General features: G+C 42.8%; 1 protein-coding gene and 1 long non-coding RNA gene across 5 annotated transcripts in view; one reads left to right on the top strand and one right to left on the bottom strand.

The window, feature by feature from the left end:
* The window catches only part of LOC117510360, a 903,074-nt gene that overhangs the window by 317,436 nt on the left and 560,657 nt on the right, over positions 1 to 24,981 (bottom strand). The window contains exon 3 of the long non-coding RNA XR_004560690.1: positions 9,312 to 9,321. This is a non-coding gene — a long non-coding RNA (uncharacterized LOC117510360). The remainder of the gene's footprint in view (positions 1 to 9,311; positions 9,322 to 24,981) is intronic.
* kiaa0825 (KIAA0825 ortholog) overlaps positions 1 to 24,981 on the top strand; it is a 429,491-nt gene that overhangs the window by 100,286 nt on the left and 304,224 nt on the right. For 3 of the 4 annotated variants that reach the window (XM_034170047.1, XM_034170048.1, XM_034170046.1), the window contains exons 8-11: positions 8,189 to 8,253; positions 8,459 to 8,722; positions 20,670 to 20,947; positions 23,083 to 23,233. In XM_034170047.1, coding sequence (XP_034025938.1) covers positions 8,189 to 8,253; positions 8,459 to 8,722; positions 20,670 to 20,947; positions 23,083 to 23,233 — 758 coding nt within the window. The remainder of the gene's footprint in view (positions 1 to 8,188; positions 8,254 to 8,458; positions 8,723 to 20,669; positions 20,948 to 23,082; positions 23,234 to 24,981) is intronic. The other variant, XM_034170049.1, reaches the window with a different exon arrangement.

Genomic DNA, 24,981 nt, shown 5'->3' on the forward strand with positions numbered 1-24,981 from the left:
AGGGAGACGAATGGAAGACGGCATTTAACACCCCGTTAGGTCACTTTGAGTACCTGGTCATGCCGTTCGGCCTCACCAACGCCCCCGCGTCGTCTTCGTATATCTGGACGATATTCTCATCTTTTCTCCGGATCCTGAGACCCATGTCCAGCATGTACGTCAGGTCCTGCAGCGGTTGTTAGAGAACCGACTGTTTGTGAAGGGCGAGAAGTGCGAGTTTCACCGCACGTCTTTGTCCTTCCTGGGGTTTATCATCTCCTCTAACTCCGTCGCCCCTGATCCGGCCAAGGTTGCGGCGGTGAGAGATTGGCCCCAACCAACAAGCCGTAGGAAGCTGCAACAGTTCCTCGGCTTCGCTAATTTCTATAGGAGGTTCATTAAGGGCTACAGTCAGGTAGTTAGCCCCCTGACAGCCCTGACCTCTCCAAAAGTCCCCTTCACCTGGTCGGATCGGTGCGAAGCCGCGTTCAAGGAGTTGAAACGACGGTTCTCTACTGCGCCAGTTTTGGTGCAGCCCGACCCTAGCCAGTTCGTGGTTGAAGTGGACGCCTCTGACTCAGGGATAGGAGCCGTGCTATCCCAGAGCGAAGAGACCGATAAGGTTCTTCACCCGTGTGCCTACTTGTCACGCAGGTTGACCCCGGCTGAACGGAACTATGACGTCGGCAATCGAGAACTCCTTGCAGTGAAAGAGGCTCTTGAGGAGTGGAGACACCTGTTGGAGGGAGCGTCTGTGCCATTCACGGTTTTCACTGACCATCGGAACCTGGAGTATATCAGGACCGCCAAGCGGCTGAACCCCAGGCAAGCCCGCTGGTCACTGTTCTTCAGGCGTTTTGACTTCCGGATCACCTATCGCCCCGGGACCAAGAACCAGAGGTCAGATGCCTTGTCCCGGGTACACGAAGAGGAGGTCAAAACTGCACTGTCGGATCCACCGGATTCCATTCTGCCTGAGTCCACTATAGTGGCCACCTTCACCTGGGACGTGGAGAAGATCGTCTGGGAGGCCCTGGCACGGAGCCCGGACCCAGGAACAGGTCCGAAGAACCGTTTGTACGTCCCACCAGAGGCCAGAGCTGCAGTCTTGGACTTCTGTCATGGTTCCAAGCTCTCCTGTCATCCAGGGGTGCGAAGGACCGTGGCAGTTGTCCGGCAGCGCTTCTGGTGGGCGTCTATGGAGGCCAACGTCCGGGAGTACATCCAGGCCTGCACCACCTGTGCCAGGGGCAAGGCAGACCATAAAAGGTCCCAAGGACTTCTCCAGCCGCTACCTGTGCCTCATCGCCCCTGGTCCCACATCGGCCTGGATTTCGTCACGGGCCTCCCGCCGTCCCAGGGCAACACCAGCATCTTCACGATAGTGGACCGATTCTCCAAGGCGGCCCACTTCGTGGCCCTCCCAAAGCTCCCAACAGCCCAGGAGACAGCAGACCTCCTGGTCCACCACGTCGTCCGTCTGCATGGGATACCCATCGACATAGTCTGTGATCGTGGTCCCCAGTTCTCCTCACACGTCTGGAGGCGCTTCTGCCAGGAACTGGGGTCTACTGTGAGCCTCTCATCCGGGTATCATCCGCAGACCAATGGACAGGCAGAACGGGCCAACCAGGAATTGGAGCAAGCTCTGCGCTGTGTGACGTCCGCACACCTGACAGCCTGGAGTAAACATCTGGCCTGGATCGAGTATGCGCATAACAGCCAGGTGTCCTCTGCCACCGGCCTCTCCCCATTTGAGGTGTGTCTGGGGTATCAGCCCCCGTTGTTTCCCGTGGTGGAGGGAGAGATCGGTGTGCCCTCGGTCCAGGCCCACCTGCGGAAGTGCCATCGGGTGTGGCGCTCCGCCCGTTCTGCCTTGTTGAAGGCCCGGACGAGGGCGAAGACCCATGCAGACCGCCGGCGATCCCCGGCCCCTGCATACCAGCCCGGGCAGGAGGTGTGGCTTTCCACGAAGGACATCCCCCTCCAGGTGGACTCCCCAAAACCTAAGGACAGATATATCGGACCATTCAAGATCCTCAAAGTCCTCAGTCCTGCCGCAGTGAAGCTCCAACTCCCGGCTTCACTGCGGATCCACCCGGTTTTTCACGTGTCACGGATCAAACCTCACCACACCTCACCCCTCTGTGCTCCCGGACCGGCGCCGCCTCCTGCTCGGATCATCGACGGGGAGCCGGCTTGGACGGTGCGCCGGCTCCTGGACGTCCGTCGGATGGGCCGGGGGTTCCAGTACTTGGTGGACTGGGAGGGGTATGGACCCGAAGAACGCTCCTGGGTGAAGAGGAGCTTCATCCTGGATCCGGCCCTCCTGGCCGACTTCTACCAATGTCACCCGAACAAGCCTGGTCGGGCGCCAGGAGGCGCCCGTTGAGGGGGGGGTCCTGTTGTGTGGGCCGCCAGAAGAGGAGGTACTGCTGGCCCACCACCAGTGGGCGCCCTGCCTGAAGTGCGGGCTTCAGGCACGAGAGGGCGCTGCCGCCACGGACACAGCCGGGGGTGACAGCTGTCACTCATTATCTCTTGACAGCTGTCACCCATCTACTCTACATCATCTCACTCCATAAAGACCAGACGTCATCTCCACCTTGTTGCCGAGATATCGTATTTCTTTGGAGGTAATAGACTCAGCCGTTTGTGTTTTGCAATATATCTGTATATTGTGAGTGTTTGCAGGAGTACCGGTTCCTCTTTCTGTGGAAGCTGAGTGAGTGCAGGACGGCACTCTTTTCCCCTGAGGAACTCTACAGAATATTGAGTGAGAGGTGGAGGTGGCATTCCCACCGTTGTTGTTACGGGGTGTACACACACCCACACTTGACTGTCTTTGTTCTTCGCCAGCAGTACCAGATCTGACAGTCGGGGACGGTGGTCACCTGGGAATTTGGGACTTGGCGGCTCCAGTATTCACCAGGTTCGGTGGCGGTGGAAATCGTGTGGTTCCGGCTCTTCTCAGGACAGACGTCTTCTATCCTCGAGCCTGCCCACACGTCACCTTTTTGGATTGACTGTAATCATATTCTGAGATTGTCTGTATGTTCGTTGTGCACCTTCACAACATTAAATTGTTATTTTTTGGCTCATCTATTGACCGTTCATTTGCGCCCCCTGTTGTGGGTCCGTGTCACTACACTTTCACAACACATTTTGTACCAATTGCTCAGGACTCATCATAACATTGTCCCATTAAGACTCTAGTAACACTGTATGACACATCAAAACTCTCCAAGACTCCAGTACAATTGTATAAGATACCCTCATGACTCTAATAAGATTGCATAAGGCACTATTACAACTTTATTAAGACTTACACCCTCTTTACACTGAGTGCATGACCGAGTTGTGATAAAAAAAATGGCCTCTGTTTGCCGTCATTCTTGCTGACTCCCATCGGGGTTGCAATGGGGCTCCATGGTCGGAAAAAAGATCCCTCTTTGTCGCCATCACTCTCCATCACTCCCCATCAGTCTCTAACAGGTGTACAAGTGTACTGAACTGTTTTAAACACTCGCACATGTTGTGTGAGCAGTTAACAGATACATGGGTCTCATAAGCGGTCTTGATAAACTGACATGTCTCAACTTACTCTCACCTTGATCCTGTGGGTCGTAATACACTCTCAATTAACTCTGCATGGAGTTGCATCAATGATCATGGATATTAACACATTTTTCAGTCACACAATTCAGTTGCAATGCAGGCTTGATGTAAACGCAAATAACAGATCACAACGGAGACCAGTCAAGACGTGTGAGAGTTGACAAAATGTTGTGATCTTGTAGGTCTCAGTCCGGTGTAAACAGGGCATTAGTTAGACTCTGTTGTGGTACCATCCTGTTGAGTCTAACTGCATATAAACTCCATATAAACACAAGCTCTTACATGCAAAATATTCTCCCAAGAAATCTGAGTAGTTTGGAGAAATGTGATATTTTCATAGGGAATTATCTTGGGTATTATGTAAGCCTCTAGTATCCTTTTCCTCTCTCCCCTTTGAACTGTTGCTGCAGAGATGTTAAGTGGAAGCTTTTGGTGCATGGAGTAATTTCCATAAAGGTTACATTTACAAAAACAAGACTTGCAGAAAGGCTCAATTTACACAGAGGTAAACAGCCTTTAAAGGGCAGTTATCCAAATCATTAATTCCAGGCAATCAAACAGCTTAATTACCAGAAATTCATCAGATGGGCTTAAAGGTCAAAAAGTGATGTGCATGCCGCTTCCGCCTTCTTCCATTCCATGTGTTCTTGTTTGGAAAATTGCCTTGCCTGGGGTCTCACTCTTCGCTTTCTGATTAGAGAACTGTGCCCTTGATGTTCACACTTTGTAATTGCATCCCAACCCAACATCCTGTACGCTTGTCTTCACATTAACCCCTTACTCTTCCACTTTCCCCCCGCACTTCCTCTCGTAAAGTTATCCTACATATGGATGGTTCTGTCCAAGTTCAAATCAGATCTGTGCCCCAATTTTAGACTCCTAAAGCTATTGCGTGTTTCTGGTCACTGTGAGTCAGCATGGCTCGCGACGGGGCCTGGGAGTGAATGACTCACATCATCTCTGTTATATGTCATAATATGTCATATTATGTTGGTCAGGGTTTTACCACATGCTACAATTTATTATGATGAATATTGATGCATTCATGCTAAATTATGCATAGATTTGAAGCAGGCTACACCCTAACACCTCATAGTTTTTAATATTTCACACGAACAGTTTCATGTGATATCTCTTTCATTAGTTTATACCCTGATGGGAGGCGAAGCTGTCTGCAGGGGCTCCCCAATCAATTTGGTCCTCACCCTCACACAAGAAAGAAGGTTGAAGTCTCTCACTGTGTTGTTGCTTGATCTGTGTGTCACACCAATATTATATCTACGCTGAGACATTAATAATTTTTAGCATACCTGAATATTTGACCTGATGGATGTTACTTTTGTTTCTTGTACTGTAGTATAAAACCTGCAATGTAAACATTGAATACTTGAAATTATGTCATGAATATCATGAATATTGTATATCAGTGCTTCAAATATTGACAAAAATGAAAGAATATTGTTGAAAAATAACAAAAACTCTGTTCACAAAATAATTAAACTACATTGCAATTACTTCATTGATGTCTTGATGCAACTTGCAAAATGAACCATGTCTATTTTGCACTAAGGCTGTCCCTTACCAAAAAGTAGTACATGCAAGTATGTTTCAAGTATACTTCCAGTTTACGTTTTCTATACTTATCAGTACTATTTTTTGGTAAGGGGTGTTTTTAAATAAATATTTTATGCAAGTGCCATTTTACCCCTATACATACGTACAACTTGTACACTGCTGACACACCTTAGAAACACTTCTGATGACTTCATTTTAAATTTTTTTTAAATTTAATTAATTCAATTAGATACAGTAAATGGTTCTTCTGGATTAATGCGCAAGTATGTCTAATATAGTGTTGTGGGTTTCCAGTAAAAATTTACAAACATGATGAGAGAAACTGACCAGGAATTTTTTTTAAACCTTGTTTCCAAAAAATTTGGGATAGGTGTAATGCAAATGAAAATGGGCAGTTTTAGCCACCTCCCTAATGTTGTGGGTTTCCAGTAAAATTTTACAAACATGACTTCAGATGTTGACCATGACCATGAATTTTTTAAAACCTTGTTTCCAAAGAATTTGGGACAGGATAAGTGTAACATAAATGGGCTGTTTTTGCCCCCTCTCCAATGTGCAGGGCAAACAACGTTGGCTCAAAAATCCCTTTTTAGTATTTTTTTCTTTTTTTTTCATATTATCACCGGATGACTCACACAGTCATCCGGTGATAATATGAACGAAACATAAACATGTCTCTGTCTAGCAGCACAACAGCATTACCCTGATAAACAGATAGTGACAATCAGTCTTATGGCTCCAAATAATCTTTCCAAGGAGTGCAACAGAAAGTGAAAATAACACTAGACTGAGACCACAATTCACTCCATAATTCATTATTGAAAATTTAGATGTTATGTTATTGCAAAAACACACTGCAGTTGTCCCAAGTATGATTTCAGCAATGAAAGTATGCGAACAAAACTCAACACAAAATTTTCAATTTGGTCAAGCAAAATGCAGTTATCGACTAACCGAAAGACTGTACTTAGTTCCAGTAATGACAGCGCATGCTGGTAAAGTGCATTCATAGCCAGCAACAAGTGATTCACCACTTTAGTGATTTTTTTTTTCCCCCACATTTTTTTATCTTACAGCCTTATTCCAAAATGGATGCAATTAATTTTCTCGCTCAAAATTCTGCATACAGTACCCCATAATGACAATGTGAAAAAAAAACTTTTTTTAGATCAATTTTTAAACAAATTAAAAAACTAAGAAATCACAGGTACATAAATATTCCCAGCCTTTGCCAGGTGCATCCTGTTTCCGCTGATCATCCTTGAGATGTTTCTACAGATTATTTGTAGTCCACCTGTGGGTAAATTCAGGGTCCAGTTTCAGAAAGCGGTCTAATCTTGTTTAGTTGACAAAACTCACTTAGTCAACTAATCTTTTGATGTTAGTGGTTGCACAAAGTGCTTGGTCGGTGAAAGTTTCACGTTAGCCGACTAAAGGTTTTAGCCTGGTCCAGAGGAGGCTAATCTTATTTTAGTCACCAAAACTTCAGTGTCTTACCTCAAAAATGGCAGCTATCATGTACCACAAATTGATGGAGCAGGAAGGAAGTAGAGCCTTGCAGCGGGAGAGGGTGTTCCGGGACCGGAATAATCCATTGGAGATGTTTATGGATTCCAAGGCCAGGAGCACTTCTTGATTTGGAAAGGCACACACCTGCATCTACATATAAGGTCCCACAATTGACAGTGTATCTCAGAGCACAAACCAAGCATGAAGTCAAAGGAATGGTCTGCAGACCTCCGAGACAGGATTGTCTCAAGGCACGAATCTGGATAAGGGTACAGAAACATTTCTGCTGCTTTGAAGGTCCCAATGAGCACAGTGGCCTCCATCATCCATAAATGGCAGAAGTTCGGATCCATCAGGACTCTTTCTAGAGATGGCCACCCGTCTAAACTGAGCAATTTGGGAAGAAAGGCCTCAGTCAGGGAGGTGATGAAGAACCCGATGGTCACTCTGTCAGAGCTCCAGCATTCTTCTGTGGAGAGAGGAGAACCTTCCAGAAGGCCAACCATCTCTGCAACAATCCACCAATCAAGCCTGTATGATAGAGTGGCCAGATTGAAGGCACTCCTTAGTAAAAAGTACATGGCAGCCAGTCTGGACTTTGCCAAAGGCACCTGAAGGACTCTCAGACAATGAGAAACAAAATCGTCTGCTCCGATGAGACAAAGATAGAACTCTTTGGCCTGAATGGTAGGCATCATGTTTGGAGGAAACCAGGCACCACTCTTCACCTAGCCAATACAATCCCTACAGTGCAACATGGTGGTGGCAGCATCATGCTGTGTGGATGTTTTTCAGTGGCAAGAACTGGGAGACTAGTCAGGATTGAGGGAAATATGAATGCAGCAATGTACAGAGACATCCTGGATGAAAACCTGCTCCAGAGCGCTCTTGACCTCAGACTGGGACAATGATTCATCTTTCAGCAGGACAATGACCCTAAGCACGCAGCCAAGATATCAAAGGAGTGGTTTAAGGACAGCTCTGTGAATGTCTTTACGTGGCCCAGCCAGAGCCCAGACCCAAATCTGACTAAACATCTCCGGGAAGATCTGGGAATTGGCTGTGCACCAAAGTGCCCCATTCAACATGATGGAGCTTGAGAGATGCTGCGAAGAGGAATGGGCAAAACTGCCAAAAGATAGGCGCACCAAGCTTGTGGCATTATAATCCGAAGACTTGAGGCTGTAATTGCTGCCAAAGGTGCATCAACAAAGTATTGAGTAAAGGATGTGAATACTTATGTGCATGTGATTTCGTAGCTTTTTAATTTTTGTAAATTTGCAAAAATAAGAAAATAAAAAAACTTATGTTGTCAGTATGGGGTGTTGTGAGTAGAAATGTAAAGAAAAAAAGTGAATTTACTCCATTTTGGAATAAGGCTGTAACATAACAAAATGTGCATTTTACACAGCATCTCAACTTCCTGGAGTAGAGGTGTAGTGTTTCTTGTGGCTATTTTAAAATAACTATTTTTAAACATGATGTTATTCCCTTATAAAAAAATTAGGGATCACGGAAGATACAGCAGATGGTGAGAAATCCAGAAGTCATGTGCTCCTTCACACAGCAGAGGTGAGCTATTCTATTCTATTCTATTCTATTCTATTCTATTCTACAGGGTGTTATTTGAATTATTAGTTATTAGAATTATAAGAATTATTAGAATTTTATCTGTTATTACAGATAACTTTACAGATGACTTTATATTTGTGAAGCAGAAGGTTGACAATATTCTTTTCAGCATTGACTGGTTGCTGGCTCATGTCTGATTTTGCAGGCACAGGACTTGGAGTTTGATTGGAGGTTAGCCTTTAGGGGCTTGGCTCCTCAGATGGCACATTGGGTTAAAGTGGTGCTGGATGATGTTTGTGCCAAGAATCTACAAGAGGAAGAGACTTTACGTGCCTCAGGACACACCTTTGTCACTCTGAGCCACACGACTGGACACACCACCCTCGCCATTCCTGTTAGCAACGCATATCTCAGAGAACACTTCTTGTGCAGCTACTCTGAGAGGGAGATTCCTAAAATGATAGCCAAGGTATGCCATTTATCCATTTATGCATTTGAGGGTCTTGCGAATCAGAACATTGGTGTACAAGAAAACCAGCTAAGTATCATTCTTCATCTCTTTAGTTAATGGACAAACCACTTCAGTAACCGAGCTATGCCCCCCCAATATACTATAGTTGGTTTTCCCATATCTGTGACATGACATCAATTTTCTGCATATGCTGCTGTCAGTGATTTATCCATCAATAAATACCAATATCTATGTTGAGATTTGGTTAAATGTTGATTTATTATTATTATTATTATTATTATTATTTATAGCTTATCTAGGTGTGGAATATGAAAAAAGCCACCCTGCAGTTGCTGGAAGAGAGTAAATAACCATAATCTGTTCAGTAAAGTGGGTGGTCCTTAGAGGCTGTTGGCATAACCCAGTCATGCTCAAATTCTAACCTGTATGGGATACACTCATAACGGATGTCCAGTCCAAATTTGGTGAAAACATAGTAAATTTTGTTGGTGAACATAGGTTCAAGTGTTACCTGTTTGTATCACCTTAGACGTTCTTTGTGAAATCCAATCATGCCACTTGTCCAGAATACACTCATTTGGGATACCCAGTTCTAACTTGGTAAAAATCTGCAGAATTTTGTTGGAATGATCATGGGCACAGGAAAGTGTGACTGAAGCACAAATGCACACATGTATATGCATGGACACACTGACAGAGTGCATTTCTCTATCCCCCTTTTAACCATATGTCCAATGGGGGATAAATATGCACAACTAAGAAAACATGTTTCAATTTGGTTTAATTTCAATTTAGTTTATTTGCACAGCACCAAATTACAACAAAGTCGACTCAAAGCACTTCACCTGGGTAAGGTCTAACCTTACCAACCCCTTTGAGCAAGCATATAGGCAACAGTGGTAAGGAAGAACTCTCTCTGGCATTTTTTGAGGAAGAAACCTCAAGCAGACCAGACTTAGAGGGGTGAGCCACTGCTTAGGCCATTCTACCAAATAACAGAGACATCCATCCATCCATCCATCCATCCATTTTCTTCCGCTTTATCTGGAGTCGGGTTGCTGGGGCAGCAGCTCAAGCAAAGCCGCCCAGACCTCCCGATCCACACACACCTCCCCCAGCTCCTCCGGGGGAACCCCAAGGCATTCCCAAGCCAGCCAAGAGATGTAGTCCCTCCAGCGTGTCCTGGGTCTTCCCCGGGGCCTCCTCCCAGTGGGATGTGCCCGGAACGCCTCTCCAGCGAGGCGTCCAGGGGGCATCTGGAAAAGATGCCCGAGCCACCTCAACTAATTATTCTACATATAGTTTATAATAGTTCAGTGTTTGATGGAATTCACACGGACCTTACAGTATTTGAATCTATTGGTTTTGCTGTGTCCAGCTACAGTATGTGTATTTCTGTGGATGTTTATGTCTTTAAGATTCCTTAGAAGGTGCAGGAAGTCCTTCTTCCTAAATTTGAGTTGTAAGCTTACTGTGATTGCTGTGGTTACATATTAATAATGATCTGCGTCATGTTAAGAGCCAGATATAAAAGATGGCTTAATTTTTTAGTGTTTTGTTTTCTGCATGTGCTATATTTGGTGGTGCTATATGTACGACATGGATGAATAATATACAGGAATCAATCAATCAATCAACCCTTTTCTTATATAGCGCCAAATCACAACAAACAGTTGCCCCAGGAAGACCGTAAGATACATGGTATAAGCATGGAAGAAGCTGTGCAACTAACTCGGGACAGGATGATGTTGACAAATCTCATGTCAATGCCATCGTCATCTGAAGATTGACCCATGGGGACCGGCCTGCCATATCTGAGCGCACACAGCAAGGTGCCTCTCAGCTGATCACTGGTCAGCCACTCACTGACAGCTGGAAATGATGGCTCAGTGCACATAATTAAATTAAAAACAAAGAGAACACAGCCAGGGCAAGTGTATAAATAAATGCTACAATAACTGCATACATAATTACATAACAAATATACAATAGATAATCACAGAACAAAAAATAGACACTTTGTTCTGTGCGCTGATCAAAAAGGTGGTCGTGTCCGCAAACAGCAGGAGCTGTTGAGATCCGTGGACCTGCAAGTCAAAGCTGGAGAACATGTACCGTGTTATGACGGACATGACTTTACAACTCTTTACGTGAGGCGCATGCTTGTGGAAATACATAAACGCAACACTTTTGGTTTTGCTCCCATTTTGTATGAGATGAACTCAAAGATCTAAAACTTTTTCCACATACACAATATCACCATTTCCCTCAAATATTGTTCATAAACCAGTCTAAATCTGTGATAGTGAGCACTTCTCCTTTGCTGAGATAATCCATCCCACCTCACAGGTGTGCCATATCAAGATGCTGATTAGACACCATGATTAGTGCACAGGTGTGCCTTAGACTGTCCACAATAAAAGGCCACTCTGAAAGGTGCAGTTTTATCACACAGCACAATGCCACAGATGTCGCAAGATTTGAGGGAGCGTGCAATTGGCATGCTGACAGCAGGAATGTCAACCAGAGCTGTTGCTCGTGTATTGAATGTTCATTTCTCTACCATAAGCCGTCTCCAAAGGCGTTTCAGAGAATTTGGCAGTACATCCAACCAGCCTCACAACCGCAGACCACGTGTAACCACACCAGCCCAGGACCTCCACATTCAGCATGTTCACCTCCAAGATTGTCTGAGACCAGCCACTCAGACAGCTGCTGAAACAATCGGTTTGCATAACTAAAGAATTTCTGCACAAACTGTCAGAAACCGTCTCAGGGAAGCTCATCTGCATGCTCGTCATCCTAATCGGGGTCTCGACCTGACTCCAGTTCGTCGTCGTAACCGACTTGAGTGGGCAAATGCTCACATTCGCTGGCGTTTGGCACGTTGGAGAGGTGTTCTCTTCACAGATGATGCCAAGGAGATGTGTTGCACTGCATGAGGCAAATGGTGGTCACACCAGATACTGACTGGTATCCCCCCCCCAATAAAACAAAACTGCACCTTTCAGAGTGGCCTTTTATTGTGGGCAGTCTAAGGCACACCTGTGCACTAATCATGGTGTCTAATCAGCATCTTGATATGGCACACCTGTGAGGTGGGATGGATTATCTCAGCAAAGGAGAAGTGCTCACTATCACAGATTTAGACTGGTTTGTGAACAATATTTGAGGAAATGGTGATATTGTGTATGTGGAAAAAGTTTTAGATCTTTGAGTTCATCTCATACAAAATGGGAGCAAAACCAAAAGTGTTGCGTTTATATTTTTGTTGAGTATATATCACCTTTGCAACGGGTTGGGTGACCACACAGCGCACACATCGGCAGGCTGTGCCAGGTGAAAAGGACCATTTGATCATGTGTACACTCAGCTGGCGATCTGAATGTCACATCACCCACGTCAGCTATGGTCCACATGACGCAGTGTCCTTTGGTGCGCCGCTTGCTGGACATGCGAGCCGGCTGGACACGCAAGGCCAGCAGATGTGGACATGATAAGAGCATACTGCTTCATTCATGTCATTTCATGACTTGACGTCTATGACCATGGGTCATATACAGAGGAACAGAAGGATCATACTTGTATTGTCCGCTCGATAAGAGGGATTAAATATTTGAAGTTGCAGTGTGGTTGTTTTTGGTGTGTGGGTTTCCCCCCCCCACAGCAGCGGTGCGATGTGGTGCCACACATTCCAGGTGCGCACACTGTGTTTGTGCACACGCACAAGTGTGCACGACACGATTGTCGCGGGATCGTGCATGACTGTCTGACTGTGTGTCCCTCCCAACAGCAGGTGGAATGTTTCACGGCTCCCCATTTCGTTTTTTTTGTTTGCGCTTTTTCGGCCGGTTTTACAGCCGGTTTCACCCAATTTTGTGTTGTGTGTGAAGGGGCCCTTTGTTTTGAACCCTCAAAGATCTAACCCCTCCCACCCGCCTCATTTTATCTCGTCAGTATCACAAATAAAAAGTGAAATTTCCCATCGATGGGATATACATGCTTAGAAGGTGTTAATGTTTATAAAGTTGTAAAGTCAATCAAAGCATTCCAACCTATTTGTGCATGCTTCTGTGTTTGTGCACTCTTTTCTGTGAATATGTTTTGTTGTCCACATCAGTTTCCTTGTCATGTCCCTGTCCTTACCTTGATAAACAATACAGTTCTTCACATATCATCCACATCCAGGGAGATTAATGGTTTTGTCACCCCCAGCACATAGAACCCTCTATAATGGAGAACCCAAATGATTTAAGCTTTAAACAGCTGGATCAGAAAAGGCCTTGGGAAGCATCATAGTATTTCTTAGGTGGGACACTCTGGAGGCAAAGGAGAGATGAAGGGAAACCAAGAATAAGAATAGGTGTTATTGACACTTAAATGGTACAGAAAAAGTGTTGAATAGGGGTGTTATCTAGTGTGTACAGTACAAAATAGAGGAATGAAATACAGAGGTGTAGTGGAGAAATTGAAGAGCAGAACAAAGAAAGGAATAGTGTACAAAGGACAAGAGAGGACATGGAATGGCAAAGGTGACACTAGAGATTGACCTTTCTCAGGAGAAAGCCCAGACCCTGACGTGAGGCAAGGCTCAGTCTCTAAGTCTACACTAGAGATTGACCTTTCTCAGGAGAAAGCCCAGACCCTGACATGAGGCAAGGCTCAGTCTCTAAGTCTACAAAGGTCCTTCACTGTGAAGGTAAAACTGCTTAAATTCCCTTAGGCTTTCCTGAAGAAACTGTAAAGATATGAAATGTATTTTTTGCTATTTGAGATTAAATTTGTCTGTTGTGACAAAAAGTCTTTTTTCCCAAAACAATGGCCTGCTGACTTGTCCATATGGCAGGTTGACAGACAACCAGCTGATTCACATAATTGTAGGCTCAAATAAAGTTCTAACAGTGTCAAAGTTTCAATTTCAATTTACTTTAATTTATTTCATTTATATAGCACCAAATCACAACAAAGCTGCCTCAAGGTGCTTCACACAAGTAAGGTCTAACCTCACCAACCAAACCAGTCAAAGGTGTTGGTAAATATTCTTGCTGTGTGGCTGATAGTGTTAAGTCATCCTGGCTGATGACATCACAGCTTTGAGTGTATTCCTGTGTCAGTGACGAGTTTACTGTAGGTCGGATCTGGATGTTTCATGTTCTACATCTATGAAGTATCCACACCTCTTATAATGCCCAAGTGAGGTTGGGTTTTTTGTTTTGTTTGTTTTTTTCAGACCGTTTACCTTATTGGTATGCAAGGGATAGTTGAGATGTTTTGAGCCTGGCCCAGAAAAAGTAGGATGTGGTTCTCCATCTTTTGCATTCTGAGAAACCAACATTTTTCAACATTGTGCCCAGTGAGTCAAAACTTGACATTCTTGAGAAATGTTGGTTTCTTACACTAAGATCCAGGCTTTCAATGCAACTGTTTGTGGTGAAAACATTGACCATGAGAGATTCACTTAACTCTGCAGTGACATTGACCTCTCAGGTTGCGAGATGTCTCGAAAAAGTTTAAGGACGTTGTTGAACAGAGATGTTGATTGGTCATAATGCCTTTGAAGGAGAATGAAGGTCCACATTTAACTGATTTCTGTAAGTCACCACAGCATCGTTGGGAAGAAAAATATGTGGCCCCATATTTTCAGTCCAGACAACCCTTTGCTTTAATCTCCCTATGCAAGGAACTTCCTCGCAATGTGCAATTTGGAAATCATTGTCTTGTTCAGAGACACTTCAACACACAGATCAATCGTAAGTGCCTTTATGCTGCGTTTACACATAACGAAGACAAGTCACGAATGCCACAAAGTATACATTCTTGGCCGCTGATCACGAATGTGATGATTTGAGGCATAGGTGTCAGGTGTCCTCAGGAACTGCTGAAACCTGTTACCACGTGTTACGATTAATGGCCGTGTTGTTGACGAATTATCAGGAACCATTACGCACAGTCAAAAATAATGTTCCACGCTGTTGTGCGCTGTTGTGCGTAACAGCACATCGTTACATTCTGTCACGTTGTGAATGAGGCGAATTGTCTCCACACACACCCCCATATTCATCGATCAGCTGCTGAACAATTCGGATCGCTCCAGTTTGTTCCTCAAAATCCACAGCAGAAGAACTTGTGATTGCATGCTTAGTTGGGCTCTGTGCCATAAAGTGGTGCAGAGAGGAGGAGGAGATGGAGAGAGCCAGATGTGTGGCTCCATGCTGTTCTCGTCTCGCGCATGTTCCCAAACATCAGGCACATCAGCTGCAGCAGGTGGACCACCTGCAGGAGCGTGCTGATAAGCACTGGAACGAAACTTTTAGCCGACTTGGTGTCACTGTCCTTCTTCAGCATACTGCAGCAATGAAACTGAATGTGGTGCAGCAGGGTTTAATTGTGCGCACATCAGAGAAGAACGCTGTCATGCTCTATTAAGGATCACCACTAATCAAGACGGATCAACACGCTCAGTTGCGACCTCCATGACATGAGGCGAAATGAGGGTTGTGCATGACATTCGTGGAAGATTTTTTAACACCCTTAAACATGCTCCACGAAAATCACAAATATCACGCACCAACACACACTATTAAGAAACCTATTCAGATGCATTAAGTCACGTTAAGAATGTCAGGAATGTGCCAAGAATGACACAAATATGACATTCGTAATGCGTCCTGCCTATGTGTAAACGCAGCATTAGCTTATCCCTTGTTTCACTTGGGGTTGCCACAGTTGATCCAACGTGGATGTGCATGTTGATTTGGCACACGTTTTATGCTGGATGCCTTTCCTGATGCTGCTCCACATTACATGGAATGAGCAGTGTTGGCCTTGAACCAGGAACCTTCAGTACTGCGAACAAGCACATCCACTTGGCCGACACCCCTGCTACTCCATCAATATTAATAATTTATTTAAAATGTCATTGACTATTTTGAACTGATTTCAGTATTACTTTCAATATGGTTCATAGCTTGCTTCAAACATTCCTTTTTATTTATATTTTCATTGATAAAATCCCCCTTCCTCCACTTGCATTAAGAGGCATTTCTACCAAGAAATCCTTCAGTGGAGTTGGATTGACTCCAACTAACCCACCTAAGACACCCTTGCAATTGAGATTTTGTGCTTTATGTCAAACAACAATTCTGCAAAGTGTTCAACTAAGTGCACAGCAAAACTTGAATCCTCTTGATTATGCTGCCATTGACTATTCTTTGCCATTGTGCTGTACGTGCATATTGTACAAACTCATCATATACCATCTTACTTTTTATTTCTCTGTTCTTTTTCTCTCTCTCTCTCTCTCTCTCTCACCCACCTCTTCTTATCTAGCCCTTTTTACACTGACAGTATTTGTGGTTCTCATTGCTAACGAGTGTCAGAATTTGTCTGTGCTCAGACCTGTGCAGCGTACTTATGTGTAGGTCAGTGCTTCAAAGATGAGAGCTTTTCAGCGCAAAGGTTATACATGCATGCATTTGCATTCAGTAATACCAAACCAGACAGACGAGGCTGTTAGATGTTTTTTTTTTTGCACTGTCCTTTTTTCACACATGCCCTGGTGTTTCAGCAGAGAGCAAATTACTATACAAGGAATAAGCATGAAATATAGCTAGTTCAAAGGCATTATAATGGATCAATATTTCACACATTTATATTCATACTTTCATACCTCAATCTTCACTTTTTGTAATGTGAATACAGTTCACATTCTCTAACATACATTAAGATATGCAAAGCTGTATATAAATGTCAGAAACGTTCAACAGCTAGAGTTTATCCTTCTGTCGTATTAGATTCTGTTGGATACTGTCATTGTTTTGGATTGGAGATATTCAGACTGTATTCAGACTAGTATGCCATCTCTGAATTCTGCACACAAAGAGGCTTTTCTTCACACTTAAAAAAAACAAAAAAAACGTACAACCTCTTTGACCTTGCCACAGTTGTCCTGATGGGATTCCAGGTTTTTGATCGTAGTACAGGCATGCATGTAGTTGTGTTCTATTTTTGGCTTTGTATGCTTGACAATTGTGTTTGCATGTACACAACCCTGTTGATGAATACAATGCTTCTCCAGGGCCTCTTTCACCCTGGAAATGCAGGGTTAGGTCTGCTTGTGCCTTTGCCTTCTTCTCTAAATCTCTAAATGGTAAGCTCCTAATAATGACTTCATGTAGTCAGATATTGACTTAATTGTCCGTATGGCCATTGTTCCCAGGCTGTTTACACTGACTGGAGGCTTTTATAGAGAAAATAGTGTGAAGAGAATGTGAGATTGCCAATTGCATACACACTGGAGACAGGATCTGACAGAATGTCGAACATCCCGGTCAGTGCCTACAGACAGTCCCATAATTGTGTTTTACTCCAAAATTATTTTGAAGTGGTTGATACTTGGTTGGAATGAATGATTGATATGTCAAACAGGTTTTCTTTGCCATGATTATTTATTTTTCTTTAGTGTAACCAGGCCCAGTAGTTCCTGGGAAACAATTCTGCCTGATCATCCTTTGTAATTCTCAATGTAAAGTCAAATAGAAGCGCATGAAGAAGCTGTGGCTGTGTTGTAAGGGTAAACATGCATCTTTGTATCAGTGCAATTAGGTATGTGGATGAGTGAATAAACATCAAAAGATGCTACGCTACAAACAACTACAGACTACGTAGGCTGGATCCTTATTCCCATTCCTCGCCTCACCTCTTCTGTTGGAAAACCCTTCTGCATCATCAGCAGGTATCTCAGGGTCACAGGTGTTTCGCCCCTTAACCTGTACACCTCGCCTGAGTGGGGCTGCGGAGGCTGACTAGCCTTCGCCTGCAGAAGGGTTCCAACTTTGGGCCCTCATCAGCCACAGCCACCTTGAGCTTGACTCCGCCATGCTGGCTATTTCCCCGATGGCTTGCTTCAACTGTTTCGACTCCAGACCCACTCTCTGGAGGAAGTAGCGCACCGATTTTGCTGGAAACCCACGGCAGCCTACTTCAATTGGGAAAAAGTTATATGCCACCTCTTTAATGCTGCTTCGTCCACCAAGTCCTGATACTTGGTCTTTTTTAGATGGTGGGACGTGGCTAGCCTCTCCTCCCAAGGCACAGTCAGCTCTGCCACGATAATGGTTTTTGTTCTCCTGGACAGGAGGACCATATCTGGTCGAAGGGTAGTTACCACCACGTCCTGAGGGAAGACAAGTTTCCTCTTCACGTCCACGCTTAACTCCCAATTGGAAGCCTTCTGCAGGATGCAAGATAGGTTTTTGGCTGCTGTTCTGCTCTTAGGGACCTTGCCGCCCTCTCTTAGGAATTTTACGCCAATGGATGGCGGACTATGGTTGTTGTTCGTCTTAATCCTCTGGTTTTCCACCCACTTGGCGATCTCCATGAGAACCCTGTCATGTCTCCACCTGTAGCGTCCTTCCGCTAATGCTTTAGGACAACCAGTCAAAATGTGGTTCAGAGTACAATAGGCCGCCCCACATTGCTTGCAAGCGGGGTCCTCCTCTGCACCCCAGATCTTTAGGTTGCTTGGGGTTGGCAGCAGATCAGACACTACTCGTAGGAGGAAAGACAGCTTCCCCTGGTCAGTTTGCCATAGCTCCTTCCAGGACAGTTGACGCTCCAGTGCCTGGTCCCACTGGGTCCACCGGCCTTGGGAGGCTAGCCCTACTGCCTTCACCTGGCGATCCTCCTCTGCTGCCTGCCGGACCCTCTGCACCACCAGTCCTCTTTTGGCTTTCGCATTAACTTTACTCCATCTCTTGCCATCGTAGTTCCCAAGACCCAAACGGCCTTGACATACCACACCGACGATCTCCTGATGTCTCAAGTGTGCTTCTGCCTCAGTAACTGCCTGCTGAGGCCTCCACTTTCTGCCACACTTGATGTTCTTACTTGCGTACCTCACTTTCCCATCGTCAGATGAGCGGACCATTGTTGTGTAAGACCTACAGAATATACATTGACCTGATGTTGTTCTGGCAGTTTGGAGTTAATCCTATAAGGAGCCAAAAATCATGATTTTCACTTGTGTCGTCTTACTCAGTGCCACCGCGCTGGGTGCCTGGTGCAATCCAGTTTAAATGGAAGGCACAACAGGTGTCACTCTGATTGATTGTTACATTTGGACTTAAAATGACCATGGATAATAAACCCTTCTGCGAATAGCAACTAGCTATTTGTACTTGGGTACTTCCCACCGTTTATGTGACAAAGTATATTAAGATGCTCCCCAAATGGACATATACCGTTGAAGCAAGTAAGAATCTGGAGGTCCCAATTCTTACTTGGCTGGGAGACCTCTTTGGAACACCAGGTACTACACACATTACTCCATACGCAACTGGATTTTCGTCAAGAAGGGCATGTGGAGTAAAACTTAGGTTCAACTGGGACCAATTGAAAGCCAAAAAAAAGTCTGTATGGAATAGTTTTCGACAGAAAATTAAAATTAATTTTCAGACACTTGGTGACCTATCATCTGGCTGTTGAAAAGAAGTATTATATGACCCTTTTGACACTTGACTGTTGTAACCTTTATTGTAAAAAAGAAAGAAAAGAAAAACCTCACAAAAATCACCAAGATTAACATTTCTTACTATAGCAATGGCAGCAGTGCTTTTCCTTTCCTTGTTATTGTGCAGTCTACAGACATACGGAGTGTTTAACCATGCTCTGCAGAAGGGACTGCTGTAATAATGTTAGAAATTAATTAATACCGGAATGTATTTCAGCAGCAAGAAAGTGCTAGAAAGCCTGTCTCTCTCATACACAACTATTTTAAAGTACCAGTCCCTGAGCTCCTGCAAAAAGGCAGACCTGCATCTTTGGGCTTCTCTCCTGGACAAATGTGGATAAATGAGATAGCCGTTTTTTGTTTTAGTGAAGTCTGGGATTTTATAGAAAATCTGTAGGTCTTTTATAGACATTGCGTAAACTGTTCTCTCTCTCATTTATTGTACTTTGCTTTTCTCCATCATCTTCCATATGTACCATAACATTCCTTGTGAATATTATTCATTGTATTCAAATATTATACATTATTTGTTGTTGTATGTGTATTATTTACTTTTAATAAAATATCTTACATAAAATTTCCTTGCCTTGTAAAATTTAAAAAATCTTATTGCAGTGCCTGAAGTGAAGTTATTATTCCTGATGCACATTTTGCATATTAACCAGTAAAATAATGGGCAGGTTATGTCTTAAATGCATCTATGTCTGTATTATATATTTAAGCTGCTATTTGTGATTCTGCCATAATGGTTGGCATAATGTAAGAGGGAAATTCAAGTGTACTATATATATATGTATATATATATATATGTGTATGTATATATATATGTATGTATATATATATATATATATGTGTATATATATATGTATGTATATATATGTATGTATATATATATGTATGTATATATATATATGTATATATATATATATATATATATATATGTATATATATATATATATATGTGTATATATATGTGTATATATATGTGTGTATATATATGTATATATATATATATATATGTGTATATATATATATATATATATATATGTATATATATATATGTGTGTATATATATATATATATATATATATATATGTGTATATATATATATATATATATATATATATGTGTATATATATATATATATATATATATATATATTACCTTATAACATAGCCACAGCTTCTTCATGCGCTTTTATTATAAATATATTATATATTTAAGCCATAATGGTTGACATAATGTAAGAGGGAAATTCAGGTGTACAAGTAATTCTTCTTTCAGTATATTGAGACATTTGTATATAATTTCCATCACTTGTTTCACAAAATTTATGTTATTTTCATTTTCATACTTAATATCAGTGATCATCTGATTTTCCCATGTTGTATCCATTGTTGTGATAGTGACTTCAACCATTCTTTTCCTTCTCAGTTTTGTGATGTCATTATGGCTGAGCTGGACGCGTTATTACCTTTAGCAGTAGCCTGCAGGCACACTTCTTTGCTCGAAGTCCAGTCCAGCTATGTGGAGGCATGTGGCAGTGCAGTTTTTGCCATACTGGACCGTGTGCAGCAAAGAGCCCTGGAGATACCATCCTCTGCACCCCTGAAAAACCTGCCTGCTCTACTGGCCACTAGCATTCATGTGTACCAACGATTGAAGCACTACAATGCTAGACTTAAGGATTCAGCTATAACATCAGTCAAAGTGTAAGTTGAATGTGTGTTTGTGTTCACTGGTTGAGAATGTGTGTGCTTGTGTGTGATATGAGAATTCACTGTTATGATATACCTTGATACCATGACTTGGATGACTGAGAATGTCCACAGAAAAGACTGCTGACAATTCCTTTAGCAAACTGAAGTGTGTTCAGAAATCATCATTTCACTTTTTTGAGATACTGACAGTTCCAAAATTTTTAATACACCAGAAAACAGAAGACATATTTTGAGTTTTAACGAAAAATGTAGATTATCATTTGGAGAAGGGGACCACAAAGAGAAAAGAAAGAGTAGATGTGATTGACAGTCAGTAATGACACCCATATTGTGTGTACATCTGGTGCGTTTTTATGCCCCATAATACTCCTTTAACCTCTGTTCTCCACTGATCCCCTCTAAAGGGATCCGTGGTGCCCTCAGTACCCCTATTGTTCCATCTTTGCCCCAGCACACCCATCCACCTGTACTGTGCCCCCTCCAGTCATAAAGCACTTTATTCTCTCTGCGCACCATTAGGTCCCCCTGGTTTTTAAGCCTCCTGCACCCTTGTTAAACTCCTGGCTCTCTCTGGAAATTATCAAGGAAAGCAGATTTAAATTATATGAAATGTCACACTGAACTTGAAGAATAAATAATTTCCTCTTTCATGTCATTATTCAATCTCATCTTTGTTTGATGGTGCCCTTCAGTTACTGTGGAAACCTCACATATCCTGATTATAGGATTGTGTCCCTTTACACTCTTTTACACCAGCATTTGTTATTTATATTATAATAACCAAGTGGCCACTGTGTGTGAGCAGGCGGCTTAGATCACGCAGAAACTGGGGAGAGCTGACATTTGCTGTTTGGTATACTTGTGTATTTTGGCTCAAGGATGAACGCTGCAAAAACAGAAAGTTGATAGGACTAATATTTTTGGAGAAATTAGCAATTTTAGCTAACCAGTAAACAATGGACATTGTGCTGCAATGCACCATGGGAGTTTGGGGTTTGGGGGTTTTAAATGTTGTTATTGTGGTTCATGTTTGATAGTGTTGTTAATGTTGATTTATTGTGTTTTGAAGTTCAATTGGTTTAGTCAGTTTAGTTAAGTGTCATGTTGTTACCATGAGAGTAACAACAACAAAAGAGTATTGCTTTTGATGTCTTCTGCCGCTGTCTCTGTGCATGTGTAAAAATTTGTACATTTGTAAAAATGACATTTGCCATTTTGGTATGCTTATGTATGTTGGGTCAAGGGTGAATGGTGAATCAGAAAAGACATGCACATCCAAAAAGTGTGGAAAAAAAAAAAACGGCATGCTGGATTAAAAGTAAGACAAATATTGAAGCAAAAATCCACACAATCTGAGCGCTCCCATGCAAAGAGCTTTATTTAGACACCAATAGCAGTAGTGACATTTTAGGGGCTGCCCTTCTTCAGACATAAAGGATGAATGGTGCCAAAATGGAACATTGATAGGACTAATATTTTTGGAGAAGCTACGGATATTAGGTGACATTGCTAATTACATTCTGGACTAACACGGCATTCCAGCAGGGGACGGTAAATCATCTTTATATTAAAAGTGTGAGTGTGTGCGTGATTTTATTTACCAAGCTCAATGTACGTGCATAATATAATTATAATTGTAATATTGTAAATAAGCTAAAAATACATGGATGACACAAGAAAGTGAAAACACTTATTTCCATTGTGGTTCATTTAAAAATCAAATCACAAAGTAGAAGTACTAATAAAATAAAATAATAATAATAACAATAATAAAAATGATAATAATAGTGTGTGTATGATAACTGGAACCTAAACAATTTATAAATAGATTAAAATTGTAAATTAACGTTAAAAAATTACATACAGTAATTAACAGGACATAAAAGGGTTCAGTTCCTCTTCTAAAAATTGTTCTAGAGTCACACGCCATTCCAACTCATTATACAAGCTTTGCTTAATTTATTACTACCCTTGAAAAATATCAGCTGCCTATTTTAAAAACACGACCCAATCTAGAGGCCGTGGATCCCCACGGGCAACGTGCTACTTCTTATTATATGTGTTACAGATTATTTCTGTGCAACCTTACAGTAAACTAAATTTTTGTTGACCACCTCCATTTGTAGACCCCTGACATTGCTGCTGATCCAGAAGTGCAGTGATATAGTGGAGGCCTTGAAAGACCAGCTGACCAGCTACTGTGTCCAGGTTTGTTCCATCTCCATTCTTCAGGATGCAGAGAGCCACAATTGGGCTGATACCAAGCCTTTCTATGAGGTAAACTATTCTCACTCTTAAAACATATATGTTGTGGGTTGTGGGTGTGTCTTGTTAGCTATATCTGTGCTTGTATGTGTCTCTGTGACTTTTATGCGTTGTAGGTTCCCCTGCTTCGTGTTTAAGTCTGGTGTGTGTGTGTGTGTGTGTGTGTGTGTGTGTGTGTGTGTGTGTGTGTGTGTGTGTGTGTGTGTGTGTGTGTGTGTGTGTGTGTGTGTGTGTGTGTGTGTGTGCCCTCTTGAGTCGTGTGTGTGTGTGTGTGTGTGTGTGTGTGGGTGTGTGTGTGTGTGGGTGTCCCCCTGGTTTGGCTCTGAGTCTTTTTTGTGTCTTTGTCTTGTCTACGCTGTGTGTGTGGATTTGCTATCCGTGGTGTTTGCGCCTCTGCATTTGTGTCTACCTGTGTGATCGCCCGCTGTTCTGCATGTCGTTATGCCCCTTAGTGTCTGTCTAGTTTATTACGTCTTTGATTTTGTTCCTGCCGTGTCCTTATTACTCATGCTTTGCTGCTTTATGTACTTATGCTTTATGTATTTCTTAGGTTGTCATTCATGTTTACACTCTGTTCTATTTTGAGTTCTATATTTGTTGTTTTGCATTTGCAGTTGTTCCATGTTTGTCATTTTTCACGTTGTCTTTTTATTCCAGGTTGGGTTTTGCATTTGTTATGCACTTCATGTTTTGGTTTAACATTTTTGGATTTGATTTTATTTCCACGTTCCGTCTGTTTTTGTCACCATGTGTTCTCACGTTTGATCCCTGCACCTGCTGTTAATTAGTTAATTTATTTAATCCGCACCTTTTCCATTGTTGAGTTGCCATTCGATTGCCACTGTTATGCGTTCGTCATGTTAGTGTGTCATCTCTCCCATGTTCTCCGTGTGTAAGTATTTTTTTGTCACCATACTCTACTGTCTGCTTACTTTTAGTTAGTCTGTTCACTCCTGGAACCTCCCTGTAGTTCACCTGGCTCGTACCCTTTTGTATGCTCACCCGTCCCCGGAATGTTGGATTGTTTGTCGCTTGTGGATTATTAAAGCACCATGATTTTTTGCATCTACACCTTTGTGTCTTGGCTGCCTGCTTCTGGGGTTCAATTTTACTCTGCACCTGCCCCAATCATAACAGTATAATGTTAAATTATCTGTTCATTGAATAGCATTCATATAATCATCAACTTATATGTCATTATATTTATTTACTCCTACATCAAATAATTAATAACACAAACCATAATGCTCAAGTGCTATCTGTCTGTTTTATTCAACTTGTTCTAAATAGTCAACATTGTAATGCCACATGCTTTAGAACACTTGTCATCTAGGTTTTGAGAATCTTGAGAAATATACTCTGGAGCTTTCTTGCATCAGCTTCTCCTTCCCACAATATACCTTTACCTATCACTCTCCCTCCTCTAACTGGGCCTTCTCTGAGCTCTCTGAGTTCTGGCAGCAACATCTATGACTTCAGTGCTGCCCCGGGGGCTCCAGGGATTCAGATGTCTGAAGTCTGTAGTCTACGTTGGAACAGTCTGGAAAGAGCGTAGGGCCCCTGGAACTCCACTACCTTTATGCTCTTAAACCAATCTAAACCTCCCTTCTATTTCTTGCATTACACTGCTGTTTTTAACCCCCCCCATCCTTGGGTCACTGGTGTCGGGCAGACCTGCTGTGAACAGGTGTGTGATTTTGTTCAGAGAAACTTGTCTGTATCTGTACAGATCATTCCATACACACACACACACACACACA

The sequence above is a fragment of the Thalassophryne amazonica genome, chromosome 5 (genome assembly GCF_902500255.1).
Source record: "Thalassophryne amazonica chromosome 5, fThaAma1.1, whole genome shotgun sequence".
NCBI classification, from domain to species: domain Eukaryota; kingdom Metazoa; phylum Chordata; class Actinopteri; order Batrachoidiformes; family Batrachoididae; genus Thalassophryne; species Thalassophryne amazonica.